General features: G+C 42.6%; 1 protein-coding gene across 1 annotated transcript in view; it reads left to right on the top strand.

The window, feature by feature from the left end:
• The window catches only part of PTGFRN (prostaglandin F2 receptor inhibitor), a 65,900-nt gene that overhangs the window by 37,399 nt on the left and 12,633 nt on the right, over nucleotides 1-15,868 (top strand). Inside the window, exon 6 of the mRNA XM_030263453.4 lies at nucleotides 6,539-6,958. Coding sequence (XP_030119313.4) covers nucleotides 6,539-6,958 — 420 coding nt within the window. The remainder of the gene's footprint in view (nucleotides 1-6,538; nucleotides 6,959-15,868) is intronic.

The following is a 15,868-nucleotide window of genomic DNA, read 5'->3' as shown; positions in this document are numbered from 1 at the left end:
GGAGGGTTTCCATCAAGCTGCTGAGACTTCCAGGAGCTGGGCTGCAAGTGGCAGGTGTGGCATCCAGCAGTGTTCCTGTGGTCATTGCCCACTTTTGTGGCTTGCAGTATTTTGGTCTCTTTAAGGTGCATCTTGCTGCTAACAGCAGGGTTATACTGAGGTGAAAAGAGGAATGTCACTTTGTCTTCTCTCTGTGACAGTTTGGGAGCTGTGGTTTTATTTTTCTCTTCTACAAGCCCATGTTTAAAAGGTACTTCTGAGGAAGTCATGGGCATAGTACTACCAGCGTATCAAAAAATAAGTGGGTAGCTGAAAAAAGTAATTCAGTGGTTTGCTTGGATCTTGACCTTTTTTAGGGAAAAGTGAACTAGCTTTAGTCAGTATTTAATTTATTCTGGGGACATTTTTAGAAGCTTAATAGTTACTTGAAGTTGCTTAACTTTGGTTTAAAATGGGATCTGTGTTTCCTGCATGTGCTGTAGAGTGATACTGTTTTGGCTCAGAGTGAAGTAATGCAAGAGGGTCTGTTGGAAAGCCTCAGAAAGGTTAGGATAACCTAGGATGTAATGTCTTTGTCAAAAATCTGTGCTTAGCTAAGCTGCATTTATCTTGATAGACTAGTTTAACAATCTAGCTTAGGCATCTGCAGGCAGAGAACTATATTTCAGAGACAAGCAATTTGAAATAATTTTGAAGTTGTTTAGGGATAATCCCTGAACAGCAAATTGGAAGTCTTCTGCTGTGACTCTGCTTCAGTGGAGAGAAAAGTGGTGGGCTGCTTGCTCAGTTACTCCAAGCATGTGGTCCAGGGAAAGGTTTGAAGTTTTTTTTTTCCTGTTTGTTTGTATTTTTTTTTTTTTTACCCCTGAAGCTGACTTCTCCAGCAGGACTGAGAGGTCTCATTAATGCTGGATGTTGGTCACAATTAGTTCAGTGTTATGCCACAACACGGAGTGTGTGTATGTGCATGCCAGTGTAATGGATTGTTGCCTTCGGAGCAGCTACAGAGACCAGCTGGAGTTGAAAAGTCTCAGCCTGTGTTGACATTTCTGAGGGAAAACAAACCGTGACAGGTGTGAACATTCTCTTGTTTCTGGTTTTGTTCCAGAAACTCTGCTAATTTTGCAGCACTAATGTAAATGTTGCAGTCCCTGTGCTGAAAAGTACGTTCTGTTGGCAAAGCTTGGGGTTGGGGGATTTATTATGTGAAAGTGAGCTCTCCTACAAAAACCTTCCCCTTCTGAAAAAGAATGTTGTACGTATATGAGGTGGGGAGGGTGAAATACAGGTTTGATTTCCCCTTCTCTTACACCCATCAACTCCCCCTTTGGCAGTGCAGCCCCAGATGCCTCTCTCTGTGTGCCCTGTCCCCTGCCATATCCTATTCCTGTGAGCTCCAGACTGGGCTGGGAGCCCAGTGCTGTAGCCAGCAGCTATGAAGGAGTTAATCTGCTGCTGCCTGTGCTCTCTGACTGTTGTTTTGACAAGTATCTCTGGTGATTTGAGTCCCTAACTGCTCCCACTGCTTATAAAAGCCAAGCAGCCAGGCTCCCACGTGTTTGCCTAAGGAGAGAACAGAAATTTGCCTCTTCCATGCATAGCTTATGCCTATACACACATTTCTTCCATCTATTTCATTGCTTGCATCTTCTTTGTTTATTTTAGAGTACAGCTTTGGGAGAGGACGTTGAAGAAATCTCACTTTGAAAACAATTGTTCTGAGTTTTTGAGAAAGGAGGAATGGGTTTATATTGTGTCTGTGGGTCTCTCAGCAAAGAGGGGTGTTCAGAGCCTTTATTCAAAATGTAAACATCATGTAAATATGTAAACAACTCTTTTTTGGGCACTGTATAATAAGTTACGTGTTTGCCTGTTTGAACTTGGGGTTTTATTGTCTTTGTTTTCTATTTTATTCTATGGGGGCCAATAATGCTTGCACATCTTTCTGCTTACTCAGCTTTGCAAACGCGGCCAATTGCTATCATAGATCACCGTTGTTTTTGACATAGTCTGCCTGATATGTTTTTCCCCTCTTCTACTTTCTCCCCTGCCAAGGTGACAAAGAAGTCATCCCTGTCTCATCTCAGAAATTAAAAACATCAGTTGTATTATGGTTTGCTTATTTAGAGTACAAATTCCAGTCAGTGAAAAGGGGTAAAGAAAGGGTGGAAACATTTTTTTACTAGCTCTATAAATGATCTTCAACCTAGCAAAAAAGTTTGATATTCTAAAAGATCATTTTATTTATTTATTTGAAATAGAGATACATTTAGAACACAGATACTGTTTGCATTGAAAAAATCAATGCTTTTTTCCTAAACCAGTGTTGTCAACTTTGGATCTGCATGGAGTACTTAGCAGAAGAAAACGTTATCTTTTAATTGAAATTCCAAATCCCAAAGGTACTATTATTTGGGGTTTTGTTAATACTTCTGTCTTTAATTTGCAAAATAATTATATTTAACATAATTTACTTGTCCTGAATGTTTGCCTGGGCACTCCCATCACACTTAACTGGGAGCGAGGGTGCCCTAACCTTTCAGACAGTCCTGCAAATAGAGAACAGATAATATTTCTGCCACCTACTTTTCTTTATCATTGCTGATGTATCACGGACACACAGTTCCCCCCAGACACAGAAATCCCCATGGCACTAAGCTGGAGTGTGCATGTGCCAGTTTGGCTGTAGGAACAGGAGTTCCTGCAGTCAGGTGTGTGTTCCTGTGTTCAGGTGTAGCCTGCAGTGCAGGCTTTGGTGTGCCTGCTGTGCTTCCAGAGCTGCTGGGGCTGCAGTTGTGCCTTGGGGTGTTGTAGCCACCTCCCACCACAGCAAAGCTGTCCCTGCCTTAATGTCTGCTGCATTCCCTGCACTTGCAGCCTCATCAGTGCACTGGGGGATGAAAGGCCTTTATGAACACTGAGATTCTTGTCAGCAGCCTCAAGTAGGGCTGTGAGGCTCCGAGGTTGCTGTCAGCCCTGGCCATTGTGCTGCTTTTCCAGCTGGAGTCAGAGCAGTGCAGGGAAGGTGTTTGCTGCTTATTCTAAAGTCTCCTTGCCCCTGTAGCTGTTGGGCTTCTCTAGAAATTTGCCTGGAGTAGATTAGGTGAAAACTGGTTTTGGTCACTACCCAGGAAGTGCTCTTGAAGCTGAGCACACACTTTGTGGTAGAAGAGCAACAGGAGAATTACAGTGTGGCTTAACCACTTGGACTGGCCAGTGATGGAAGGCAGAAGCTTGCACTGCCAGGCTCCAAAGTACAGTTTACTCAAATTTTATTTGAGTCATTTGGCTAGGATTTCTTCTGTTGCTAGCCCTCTGACTTGGAGTAGTGCCCAAGCTTTGGGTACGGTTTACTTAGGAACTCTTCCCCTTCTGCTTTCCAGAATAAACTGCAGATTGCAACCTCCTGTATATGACCAAGCAGGGTGTGTTTTATTGTGCTTCTCATTCACGGAGCTCTACAAGAAAGAGATGAGACTCCACATGGGACTGCAGGCGTGTATGCAGACAGGCAAGTGTGTGGAGTATTGGTCAAGACACACACTGCTTCCTTGGCAATTCCCAAAAGATTAGAAATGAGACCTTAGGTTGCAGTTCTTGGAAGAAAAACATTCATTTGACCTCTCTGGCTCATCTTTTGCTGCAAGATCTGATAAGTAATTTCTGCTAACACAGGAAATACAAAGAGACTTTCCTTTCCCTCTTAAATTTCTATGCAGATTACTGTTATTTCTAAGATAAGTGCCAAATTTTTGGGCTGCCCTCTTTTTCATAGTGTGCACTCTTATATACACAGACAGCTACATGCTTTTCTAGGTGGGGGTGAAGAAGTGCTAATTACATTTCATCTGCTGCTGCTGAAGGAGAACAATATTGGCACAGAACCAGAATATTAAGAATAATGATCTAGGTTTTTCTAGTTGATAGGATATGGAGTCTTTTTGTTGTTGTTTTACTTTGGTACATATGCAGGTTTCTAATATTATGGCATATACAGAAACATCCCTTTGATCTTTTTTTGATTTTTTTTTGCAAAAAGAAACATTCAGCACTTGTATGTGATGGGTTGTGTGTCCCCTTCTCTAGTCTGTTCTAGATTTCTTAAGGTCTAACAGAAGAGGGGGTGCCTCTGCTTTGTGTGTTCATCCAAATTAAGGATCTCATGGGTTTTTAAAGGTAGACAAATGCTTTGGAAGAACTTTCATAAGGATGTATCTCCTTGTTCTCCATTCAGCATCCTAATTTCTAGCCCTTCTGAATTCTATCACTGTTCTCCAGCTTCATCTCTGGGCCTCAGTTGTTCTCTTCCACACTCTACCAATGGTGTTTCTGCTGTTGTCTCATGCTACCACCACTCCTTTCTCCTTTTCCTCTAGCAGAAATACTTAGTAAAAGCATTTGCTATCGCCTTCAAGTGGAAAACCATTAAAGGATGCCTAGGGACAAAATTTTCTCTGTCCATTTTGGGGACAAGACACTGCTTTTCTGCTGCTGCCTGACCTGTGTGTCAGGAGTAGTGGAATTTAAGGTGTTTGAAGCTCAGGTAGTAGGGAGAGTTATCTCAGCTGTAACTGAACTGCTCTGAAAATGGGAGGGTTTTTAATCTTAAGCACATATACCAGAGACCAAACGTAGGATTTCCTTTCTGGTGTTAGGACCCAGTGCTTTGATGTGAAGATCAACAACATAAAGAACATTTAAATAAGGAGGGATTTTTGCCCAGAGCCGCCTCATATGGCCTAGAAAGCAACAATATGTGCCAGAAAAGTATAACTAGCTGTTTGTGCTTCTGCTTTTGGGACAGAATATAATTGCTTACTATATTCCTAAAAATATGTGAAAAGCTGATCTATGCTGGGCTCCTAAATACTGCAGCCATATGAAGATGGAAATATCAGAGTCTCATAGACACAGAATGAGGACAAAAAAAAAAAAAGAATTTGAAGTCTGGAATCTGATATCTGATGAGTCTTTTCCACAAGGGAGAGGATAATGACTCTGACGCTCTACAACTTCATTTGTGATTGTACCCTGAGTGCCTAAATGTGCAACTCCTGTGTTGTCACTTGCTTAGTGGGTGGAAGTGTGAGGGGGGTTTGGTGTGGAGTATCAAATAATTCTGTGCTCAGCTAGACCACTAGAAGCATCTCAGCCTTCACTGCTCCTGCTGTTTCTTTATATAGCTTTGTACTGTGATCTGCTTTATACAGTACTGATTTAAAGTTGTCATACCGGGTTTCTCATCTTGTGGGCTGTGTTTACTCATTGTGAAAACTGCTGCTTGAAGGCAAAACACTGCAAAATGTAATCTTGACAAGTATCTTGTTGCTCTTGTGGGGAGGACATAAATATTACTGCATTTAAGTTCAGTTTTGGGAAATGTATTTCAGTCTCACCATTGCTTATTTCCCTTTTCTTGAGAAGTTTTGTCTTGCATAAAGAGGTTCTGTGGAGCTCTTTAACAGGTCTACACACTTTTTTTTTTTTTTTTTTTAATAAAAGAGGGAGGGGAGAATATGGTGCAGCAAAGTAAGTCCAGAGAGTTGGATTTGCTCTGTTTTTGCAATACTGTTACTTCTATGTATTCTGCCTCAGCCCCTCCTTCCTTAAGAAGAGCCTTGATGTACAGGGTGTCTTTTCGTCACAATCACAGGAAACTCCCTTTCCCTTTTATCTGATTCTGATTTCAGTCACTCCTCATTTTCTCAGTTTCTCACTGTGATCTTATATTTTGTGTGTCTTGGAGCTATTCTCTGAGAGGTATAATTTTCCCAAACCCTGTAATTAAGGGATTCTTGGGATTGAAAAGCCAGTAGAGAATGGAAGGAAGCTAAGCAGTAAGTTTTTCTAGAATTCTTAATGTCACATGGGAAATTTCAAGACTTCTGGTAGGCTTGTATGCAAGTAAATGTATGAGAAGCAAGAAAAGGGAAGGCTGATCTGGAGGCAGAGGTGTGTGTAAATATGTATGGGGATGAGTGGGGTGGAGACTTCTGTTACCACCAACTTTTGTCATGTGTTTTCAGCTGAATGTGTCTGGATTGCCATTAGGAATGCCGTTAGTGTGGATTTTCAAGGGAAATAAAAGATTCTACACTAAGTGCTGCCAATTCAGCGAGTGGCAGCTTTTGTCATTAGTCGTGAGTATTTCAGCAGTGCCTTTGTTACCCCGTCACTGAAGGTGCTCTTTCAGATCCAGTATAAAACTGGGATTCTGAATCTTGTCTAATATCTTTATTCCTGAATAAAGCAATCCTGAGGATCCTGTCTTGTTACAACCTGTGTATTCTATTAACTGTTCAGTATTTGGTGTTTGTTTGACTTTGTGCATCTTGACCCAAACTGTTGTGTACTTGTTTGTTTGTGCACTGTTGAGTAGCATTCTGGGCTGTCCACATGTTTAGATAAATGTGTTGGGATTTGTTCCTCCAAAGGAGAAACTTTGTCGGTCTGTAATCTTCCAGGTTGAATGGTGCTGCAGAAATACTCCTACCTGTTTGTTAACCCTCTCTTGCTGCTTATTTCCTTCCCTCTTCAGATTACACACTTACAGTGGAGGCGGTGAAATTGAAGCCATTCTTTGTAGCAGGCCACACCTTTGAGATGACGTGCAAAGTGTCCTCCAAAAACATCAAGACGCCGCGCTATTCCGTCCTCATCACCGCCGAGAAGCCACTCGCGGACCAGTCGAATCCCAACGGAACCACTCGCATCATCTCCTTGAACCAGGATTCAGTGGTGCGGCTGGAAGACTGGACGGACCAGACCCGCGTGGATGGGGTGGTCCTGGAGAAGGTCCAGGAGAACGAGTTCCGCTACCGGATGTATCAGACCCAGATCTCTGATGCTGGGCTCTACCGCTGCGTGGTGACCGCCTGGTCTCCGGGTGGTGGTGGCATGTGGCGTGAAGCAGTGAATGGCTTATCCAACCCTATCCAGATAGACTTCCAGACATCAGGTTGGTACAGAGCCTGGCAGCTGTGGGTCTGAGCCAGAGAGGGAGAGAAGTCTGTGATCTTTTCCCATTGATTTCCCTGTGTCTCAGAAATACCTGCTCTTTGGAACAAATGGTGTGATGGCTGAGAGCTGTGCTTGTCTTCTTTGGTGGTACTTGTCCTTTGTGCTATTGATTGTTTACAGAAAGATGTTTAATGAATTGGCTGTAATCATAACCCCTGGGTTTTTCTCTACTAATGCAGCTTTTATGGTCCTGCAGGCTCAGAGCTCGTTCTCAGTATGGAGCTGCATTTGCCAGCTGTATCACTAGATTGTTAGTAGCGGCTGCTCTGGAAGAACATTAATATAAACTGGATTTCTGTTCCAAAACAGACTGTATTAGCATAGCATTAAATTCCCTGAGCACACCTCACTGTTGATGTAATTGCAGAAAATGGTCAGGTCAGGGTAACATTTCAGCCAGCTCACTAAGTGTATCCTGCCACTGCAAGACCATAGAGGTCCCTTGTGGCTGAGCTACAAAGCTGCACAAATTGGGAGGAATTTCAGTACCCAGGAAGACATTCTGTTCCTCAATTGCTTGCTGAAACCCTTACCTTCAGCTGTAACTAAGCCTGCCTGTTGAGACTTTTCTGTAGAAACGTGCCTGTCCTGATACTATGTTGGAGGGAGGGAGAGATGGATGGCATTGATTTGGATCATCAGAGATGCATATTAACTCTGACTTCTGTCATGTTATATTGTTGGGAAGTGCAGTGGGAGCTGTTTTTGTAACACTGGTGCGCATATGAGTGCATGAAGGGCTCTTCTCGTGATTTAATAAACCAAGCTGGTGGGGTTTTGAGCTGGTGGGGCTTTCATACTCATATTTTGCTGGTAGTAAGAGGCTGCAGCATATTTAGGAAATGTGTCTGTGTCTAGACAAGAGCAGCCTGACTTCTGGCTGCATCCACAGCTAAGGTAATTATTCTAGATGACGTGGTTCCTAAGATCTGAACTTGCTTATATGGCACACTGGGAGAAGGACAAGGGCTGAGCATAGGAGGACAGCCTGTCAATGAGGACATCACTTTGGAGGAAGCTTTGAGATGTAGATATGATCCAAGCTGGCCAGACAGAGGACATTGACTCAACTTCTTTGAGTTTTAGATAATTTCTCAAGATGGTTTAGTGGGCTGCAGTTTTAGCCTTACTATTCTTCATATCTGGGTCAGACACATTGGGAGAGTAGTATTTGCAAAGGGGGTGATAAAAGAAACCATCAAGAATGAAATCTGCACAAAACCCCACCCTTCCCCTCCAAGTTCTTATGCGGAGGCTTTCCTGCACAAAAGTGGTGGTTTCTGCCTCTCCCAATATTGCTGGCCTTGTGTCACTTTGAACTCCCATCCAAAAAGTTTGTTGGGATGCTTTGACACCCAGGGTTCAGAGAGAAACCTGCGAGCAATGCAAGGGAGGGAAGCGTGCGTGTTGTAGTCTTGACTTCTTTTTGCTGTTGGCCTCTCCTCCCAGCCCCTTCACCCAGATAGGATTTCTGGAGCGTGGGGTGAAGAAAAGGGAGGCAGTGTGTAGAAGTGCCCTGGGAATGTGTGAATTCCAGGAGCAGGGCTGGAGCAGGGGGAGGGATGGTCCTTAAGCCCTGTCAGCCTTCCATTCTTTACAAAAGAATGAAGAAAGAAATGAGATCCCGGGCACAATTTGTTGGAGTGCTATTTCCCAAAATAATCTTTGCATGTAGCAAAATCTGGTTTGAAATACTTGCAATTTTCTTTAATTGATGGATGAACTTTGTGTCCTTCAGTTGTTACTCAGATATCCCTGCTGGATATTCACCTCTGGGCACGATGAGAACACAGGATGAGCATGGTTAGAATGGACTAACTGTGGAATATTACTTGGGAAATCATCTGGAATTAAGTATACAAGACAGAAGATGTTTCGTGGGTGTGGTACTTTGGTTTTGTTTGCTGAAGGCTCCTGTCTTTGATTCAGACTGAGTCAGGGAGGCAGAGGTAAATGGCAAAGCCATGGAGCAGCTATGAAAGCATAGCTCAGATATCACACCCTTCTCTTGCATCCTGTGGCACAAGCAGCTGTCAAACTTGTTCTTCAGAAAAAATGAGTTGGTGCCAGAATTTCCCTAATGGGCATGGTGCAAGGCAGATCTGCTGTGGGAGCTAGTTATTTGTTGGAAAAATTTCCTCAAAATTGGAGGGAAGATACAACAGGAAAGGTGCAGGAAAAAAGAGGGGCATGCAGTTTTCCAGGCAACTGGGAAAAAAACCCAAAACCTGGGGAGCACCAGTGTGCTAAATCCTGCGTTGTCAGGAGGGTGGAGTGTGGTATTTTATGAGTGTTTTTCCCTGATAGGAAAACTGTTAAGGAGTCAAATGCACTGATTTCTCAGAGTGTAACAGAAAGACAATTTATCTATAACTGCTGGAGGGAATATAATACAGCAGTGTAATTTTGAAAAATAGGATGTATTCTGGTCTCCTCCGAACTTTGAAATCTTGGGCTTGGCCAGCATTTTCAGTTTCCATCATGTCTGTTGGAGTGGGGAAGGGATCAATAAGGAAGCAGCATTTTCAGCAAAAGGAAGCCCTTAAAGGGTTTTACGTGAAGCTTTTAGTCCTAGGAGGAATTTCTTTCTCAGTTGTTTTTATTGATTCCCCTTTGATGGGGGATGGTGAGGCTTGCTGGGACTGGAAATCCTTCTCTCTCATTTGACTCTCTCCCAGATCTCTCTGAGCTGAGTGATGTTTCAAAGAGGAGTTTTTAAGCATGCATACATGTTGTGCAGTGTGATCTCTCTGAGTGGCAGGGGCCTGTGAGCTTTTCATATATGAGCTGGGGACTGCACATGTGAAACTTTGGTGTTTCCTGCCACAATGGGCTTGAAATGTGGCAGTGCTCTGAAATGTTTTTCCATTAACATCTGTGGAAAATGTCTTGCTCAGATTCTTTCCATTCAAGGCAGAACTTACTGGCTGCAAGCTGAGATCTCTCTTCTTTCTCCACTTGCTGTTGCTGTGAGATGTATTTATTCAATTTGGTAATGATCTGAAATGTTAATGTAAAGGCATTTGTTTGAAACACCCTGAACTAAAAAAATAGGAAACATGGATTTTTTCTACTGGACCATATGAACTGGAAGTGAGGGTGGGGGAGTGTGGTGAGGAGGAGCCTTCTAGGCCATTAGTTTTCAAATATTCAATGAATGGCAGATTGTTCTCTGCTGGATATATTTAAGGACCAGAGAGGATCTTGTGAATCTTCTGGTATGACCTCATGGATAACATGGATCACTACACCAGTTTTGTAAAACGAATGCCTTTTGTACATTCAGCTGCTGTAAGCAAAATAAGCTTATCTGGTGGGCAGGGAAACCTGTCCCATATGAAGAAATTAATATTCCTCAGTGATTTTTTGTTTGTCTTCCCGGTGTAGGACAGAGAGGTTCTGCCACGTATTTTTTAAAATGTTGCCCAGTGATATGAGGAGCAAGAGCAGCTGCCAGTGTCTGTCTTGAAATGTTCTCTTAATTTCATTGCACATTTTCTACTCCAATGCATCCTCTCTCCTCCCGAACTATTGGTTGATGCATGTGTACAGAGCCTTTCTTTCAGCCTAGAACACATCAGTCTTCTGTCCCTTGTGTTCTCCTCAAGCCAGTATATGAAGGCAGCTTCATAAACTCTGTTTTGGCATATGTCCTTTAATCTTCAAACCCTTTCACCATGAACTGGGCAACCCAGGTTAGTGTTTAGAATGTCTTTGCCTGGTACACACTCTCAGGGATTTACACAGAAGTTACTTATTTTCCTTTCCCTTGAAGGAAGCAGGGAGAAGGAAGCTTTTAATCTCATGCTGAGAAGTGTGTTATGAGAGAGATCCATTTGGAGCTTGGCTGTGCTCTGAGCTATCTCTGCTCTGTGCTATTCAGCAGAGGGTAGAAAGTTCTGGAGAGGCAAAAATAAAAGAGAACTTGTAAGGGAAATATCTCAATGAAATCTTCAACTCTGGATTACATCTGCATGTGAGCTCATTGCACAGCAATGTATTATCGTTCACTTTGGAAGAAGCGGAGATAAACCAAGAGCTGCTGAAATATGAGCTGAGTATTGATGTTGAACTTGCAATTAAAATGAAATGATGCCCTGCAATGACCCCGAGAGATACTCAATTTCAAGAAGGGCGAATAGAAAGATTCTTAAAGGAAAGAAAGCTTAATCACGGAAATGAATGAAAAGCAGTGCAGCAGAAACTCTTTGGCAAGAAAGGCTGGTATTTTCCAGCCACTGTTAATGGGCAGGAACATGCTTTGTCATTGTGTGCCTTTGTGCCTGTGTGCATTAATTTGTAGCTGGAAGTAGAAGCCACAGACTTAACTACTGAGGGCTTCTTCCAGTAACAGCCATTATGAGGCTGGGGGTAAAGCTTGTTAGGGAACAGCTTCATGAAGGAACTGGGAAAGGGCAGGGGTCTGGAAAAGTGAAGGTGAAGAAACTTACCATCTGGAGAAAAGCAGGTCATGGAATTCTCAGTTGAAGAGTGAATGACTTGGTGCCAGGGCAGAGATGAGTAATATTTTGGATGATGCAGACTCATGGGTTGCATCAGTTGTTTTTTCCCCGTTGTGGTCTGTGGTGCTGTCTGATTGGAAGCAGGGAAGCTGCATGCAGGAATTCCAGGCCCCCTGTCAGTAATGCACTGGGCATGGGCTTCTTGGGGGGAACAGCCTGCCCCAGGGCTCTGTTGTCATCAGATTATTTGACCTTTCTGTTCTCTACTTGGCTGGGAAATAAAGGTAGCTTCTTTCTGTGGGGAGACTACCTTATTTCTGCAGAGAAGTACAGGGTAAAATGATAATCAAAGAAGACAAAATGTCACCTAGGACCCTAGATAATTAGGACCTCTTCTGTTATAGAAGTGGATTTTAACTGGCTCTTAGTTATTCTCTTTAATTTTCCCATTTTTCTTGTAGATTTAAAGTGTTTGGATTACTGAGCAGGGAAGGAAAGCAGGGAGAAAATGGGGTGACATCAGGTGAAGAGGGCTCAGAATTTGTCTCCAATTTGTAAATCCTTAAGTTGAGTAAATTAACTCAATCAGCTTGAACTCCTCTTTTCCACCCTGCAGCCCCTTCAGTGTGACTCTGATTGAGCACAAAATATTAAACAAATCTTTGTTCAGCTTGCAAACACTTTTTCCTTTCATTTTTATGCGTAGAAGAATTAGCATAGCACTTTTCAGCTGAAAACTGTATCACTATAGGGTCTGGCTCCTGGAGTGACCTTCCTTGTGACATGGAATCAACAGTTTGAGCACTGAGATCTATTATAAAAGGGAGCATTCAGAGAAAAGTACACTGAAGAAATCCTGATTCTGGAACCTGGTTTCTCTTTAAGCACTTCTAGATTTGTACTAGTAAATGTCTAACCTCAATTTTTTCACTTTCTGTTTAAAGTTGTGGAGTGTTTTTCAAGTTCAGGAGTCAAGAAATGCTCTGAAAACTCTTGCCATCCTCACTGCAGATGCTTTTTAATGTAAAATTGTTATTACTTTAATAAAGAAGAAAACTACTTTTAGGTGTTTTATCTAAGCTTACATAAGGCCTTATTTATAGTGAGGAACAGATATTTTGGCTGATTTTAAATCAAAGTTCTCAGCAGAATATGGCAATTTATGATGCTTAGCTCTTAACTGGGAATGCTGGTTTGTTTTGTAAATCTGTGCTATTTAGCTTCCAAATTATATGAAGGAATTACTCTTATCTTCAGATCTGAAGTTATTACAATCCAGATATTTCTCAGCTTTCAAGCTCATGAAAAGCTTTTAAGCATTTAACTTTGCTTTGTTCTTGATGAGTTTTACAGGTCATGCTTGATCTGTCAGCCCTGCAATTGAAACTAAACTCTGGCTTGTTTATTCTCCCGTGTGACCAGTAGGTGCCAATTACAGTATTTCAAACTGTTAAATGCAGGTGGCAAAGATGGCCAAAGCCACATGATGTGTTATCTGCAGAGTTCTGTTTTTCTCGGTGTTAATGTAGCCTGCACTCATACCTCACTGAAGGAGAGAGTTCCTGTCACCTCCCCAACCCTTCCAGTGACAATGTAAGTGCTTGAGCTTGACGGTGCTGAGACCCTGAGCCAGTGTCATCAGTGTCTGCTGGGAGTTGCCTGTTTTACCATGTGCCTGTATCTGTAACCTTGGCAGTGAGATGTTTGGCCTCTTCTTTGTGTGGTGTTCTCTTTTTTTTTGTTTGTTTGATTGTTTTGTCTTGGAGGGCAAAAACTTGTGAAAAGTACTTGGGTTTTGTGTTCTGAGCTTTGCTTGCTGTGGTCCAGATCCAGGGCTTCATGAACACTGGATGGGGGAATGGGGCACTCAGCCTCCTGCCTTTTCAGTTTTTTTTAGGGAAGAGTAAATTTCTGAAGGTGCTTTATTCTGTCCTGTTCTGAGGACAGTCTGAAGCCCAGGGCATGGGTCATTTGGGCAGAAAGCCTGAGATACACCCAAAGAAGAGATATAACCCTAGGAAGTTGCAGCCACACAGTTTTCGAGACTGAACTGAGAAAATTTCACTTTCAATCCTGCTTAGGTTAAGAAAATAATTAAATGTTGTTTTCCCTCTTCAGCTGAAGAGGGAAGAGCACAACCCCCAACACATCTCTCGACTTTTTATTGATATCCAATTCTAGCACAGGACAGTAATTTCTCCCTGGAGGTAGAAAAGGTTATTTGCAAGAGATGTTACCTGCTAGGGAAATACCTAAAGGGAAAGAACTGTTTGTGTTTTACAAGGGAAAGCACGATCCTGAAATGCAGCTGATGCCTTGGAGCCTTCCTCCCTAGGAAGTTTTGGCTCTTCATGTAGGAGGCCCGGTGGAGAAGTTCTTGGTGACCCAAACTGAGGAATGTGTTGGGAATGCTGCATTTCCATGATCCACAGCCTTTCCTGGCTGAGTGACCAGCCAAGCTCAGGTTTCACCCTTGTGACATCCCGTGGCCAGGAATGATCTGACTCTGCTCCACATTAGTGGTTTGTTGGTTTTCCAGGGTTTGAAGGCAGTGTCTGTTCAATGTAGGAGGTACCTGGACTTTCAGCCTAGAAATAAGGCCTGAAAAATCCTGTGTGCCCTCTGTCTTTCCTTGTTTAACCTGCCAGGGCAGGTGTAAGGTAGCCCATCCTTAGCTTGACAGAGTTGGAATCATACAGTTCATCTCTCTTGCTCAGCCCCTCCCAGCATCCAGCCTGTTTGCATGTCCTGTATTCCTGATGTGATATCAGGATAGATTTAGGATAGACTCTGGGCTGTGGACAGTATCAGGATCATTATGGTGCTGTTGTGCCTATCAGTGCAGCAGAGGGACTGTGCTGGGAATGCAAGGATGTTCCTAGCAGATTTTGACAGTCTCTTTGTTTCTTTTCTTGGACAGTTCACACACAGCTTGAGACTTTTCTGCTTTCAGTTGGCTGGAGTGCCCTGGTCCGTGCTGCCTTTAATCCCCTAGGACCTGGAAGTTCTGTTTGCCCAACTCAGAACAAAAGGATGGAAAATGTCTTGATTTATCTGAGAACAAATAATCAAATAGGCTGCAAGGGGAATATAGTTTGGTGTGTGTGTGTGTGAATGTCAGAAAAAAAATGGAATTCACACAAAACCAGTTTAGACAGATGCTGAGGAAGCATTCGGATTAATCTTTGTTAATCCCCTAGGAAAAGGATCCCATCATGCTGAGCTTAAGTTAGGGCTGCAGCTTGCTTGTGAAGTCACTACCTGAGCAGCTGATCTCAGTATATTCTGGGTCTCTTGTTTCCTTAAATGTGTTCTAACATAAACGTGTAGGAGTCTTGGTTGGTAATCTATGTATAACCTGTACTGCATCTCTACCACCCTTTTGTCCTTGTTTGGGGCGTGGGGGGTAATTTGCAGTGTTAATTTTAAGAAAGATCTTCTAGTGTCAAAATGGGTGTCAAACTCTCAGATTTTATGTCTGCATACTGCCCTTGTGTACAAAAGTACAACTGCTTCTGGGACAGAGGAGAGAGCTGGTGGAAACTGGGGAAGTGGGGATTTTGGAAAACTGGAGAAGTAGTTATTGTGTTGTAATTGGAAATAATTTCTTAGCGTGGTGTGTGTTTTCCTTATAGTCTAGAAAAGTTGCACCAAAAATTATAGGTCTAGCTTCATGATACATCCAAGTTGCTTTCCAGAACCTCAGTTTGGGAATGATGTGGTAAGTGTGTGCCATGAGGTGAGCTATCAATGTAGAAACCTGCTGAGAGGGCAAAACACAAGTGGGTGTTTTAGATTACTTCCTCATGTGTTCTTCATTAAAAGCATTGTTTGCCACTGGTCTTCAGTGGATTTGAAATGTTAGGTTCTTGTACTAAAAGAGTAGCAGGTAAGAGTGGAGGAGAGCAAATAAACAGCTTTTTCTTTCCTCCCAAGCCACTTTCTCTGCTTGTTGTTGCTGCTACTGTGCCAGAAGTAGGTGAGCCAGGTAATAATGGGAGTCTAAGGAGTGTAAAAAAGGGTTAGTTCTTTATCTGAGTCCCAAGTTTTTTCTTGGATTCCTTGTCTCTTTCTCCCAAAGTCATCCTGGAGGTCACTGTTGGGATCAGCTTTCCTTCTACTCATCTCCTTCACCTTGATTAGTAAGAGAAATCACAGGGGTATTTTGGTACATTCTTCATTTTCTGCCCTGTGAAATAGAGAGCATTAACAATGCTGGCATATCTGAGGAGTTGTGATTTTGTTACTTTGTGCTAGAGATGCAGCTGTTGTCAAAATTCAGTTTCGTTTTTTTAACCTATGTATGTCAGAAGTGTTTTAAAACATCACAGTGTTGTCATGGTATCTTGAGTATTTCAAAACAGCCTAATGGTTTTCATTGATAC

This window comes from Taeniopygia guttata, chromosome 1, assembly GCF_048771995.1.
Source record: "Taeniopygia guttata chromosome 1, bTaeGut7.mat, whole genome shotgun sequence".
NCBI classification, from domain to species: Eukaryota; Metazoa; Chordata; class Aves; order Passeriformes; family Estrildidae; genus Taeniopygia; species Taeniopygia guttata.
This window is presented reverse-complemented; position numbering and strand designations above follow the sequence as displayed.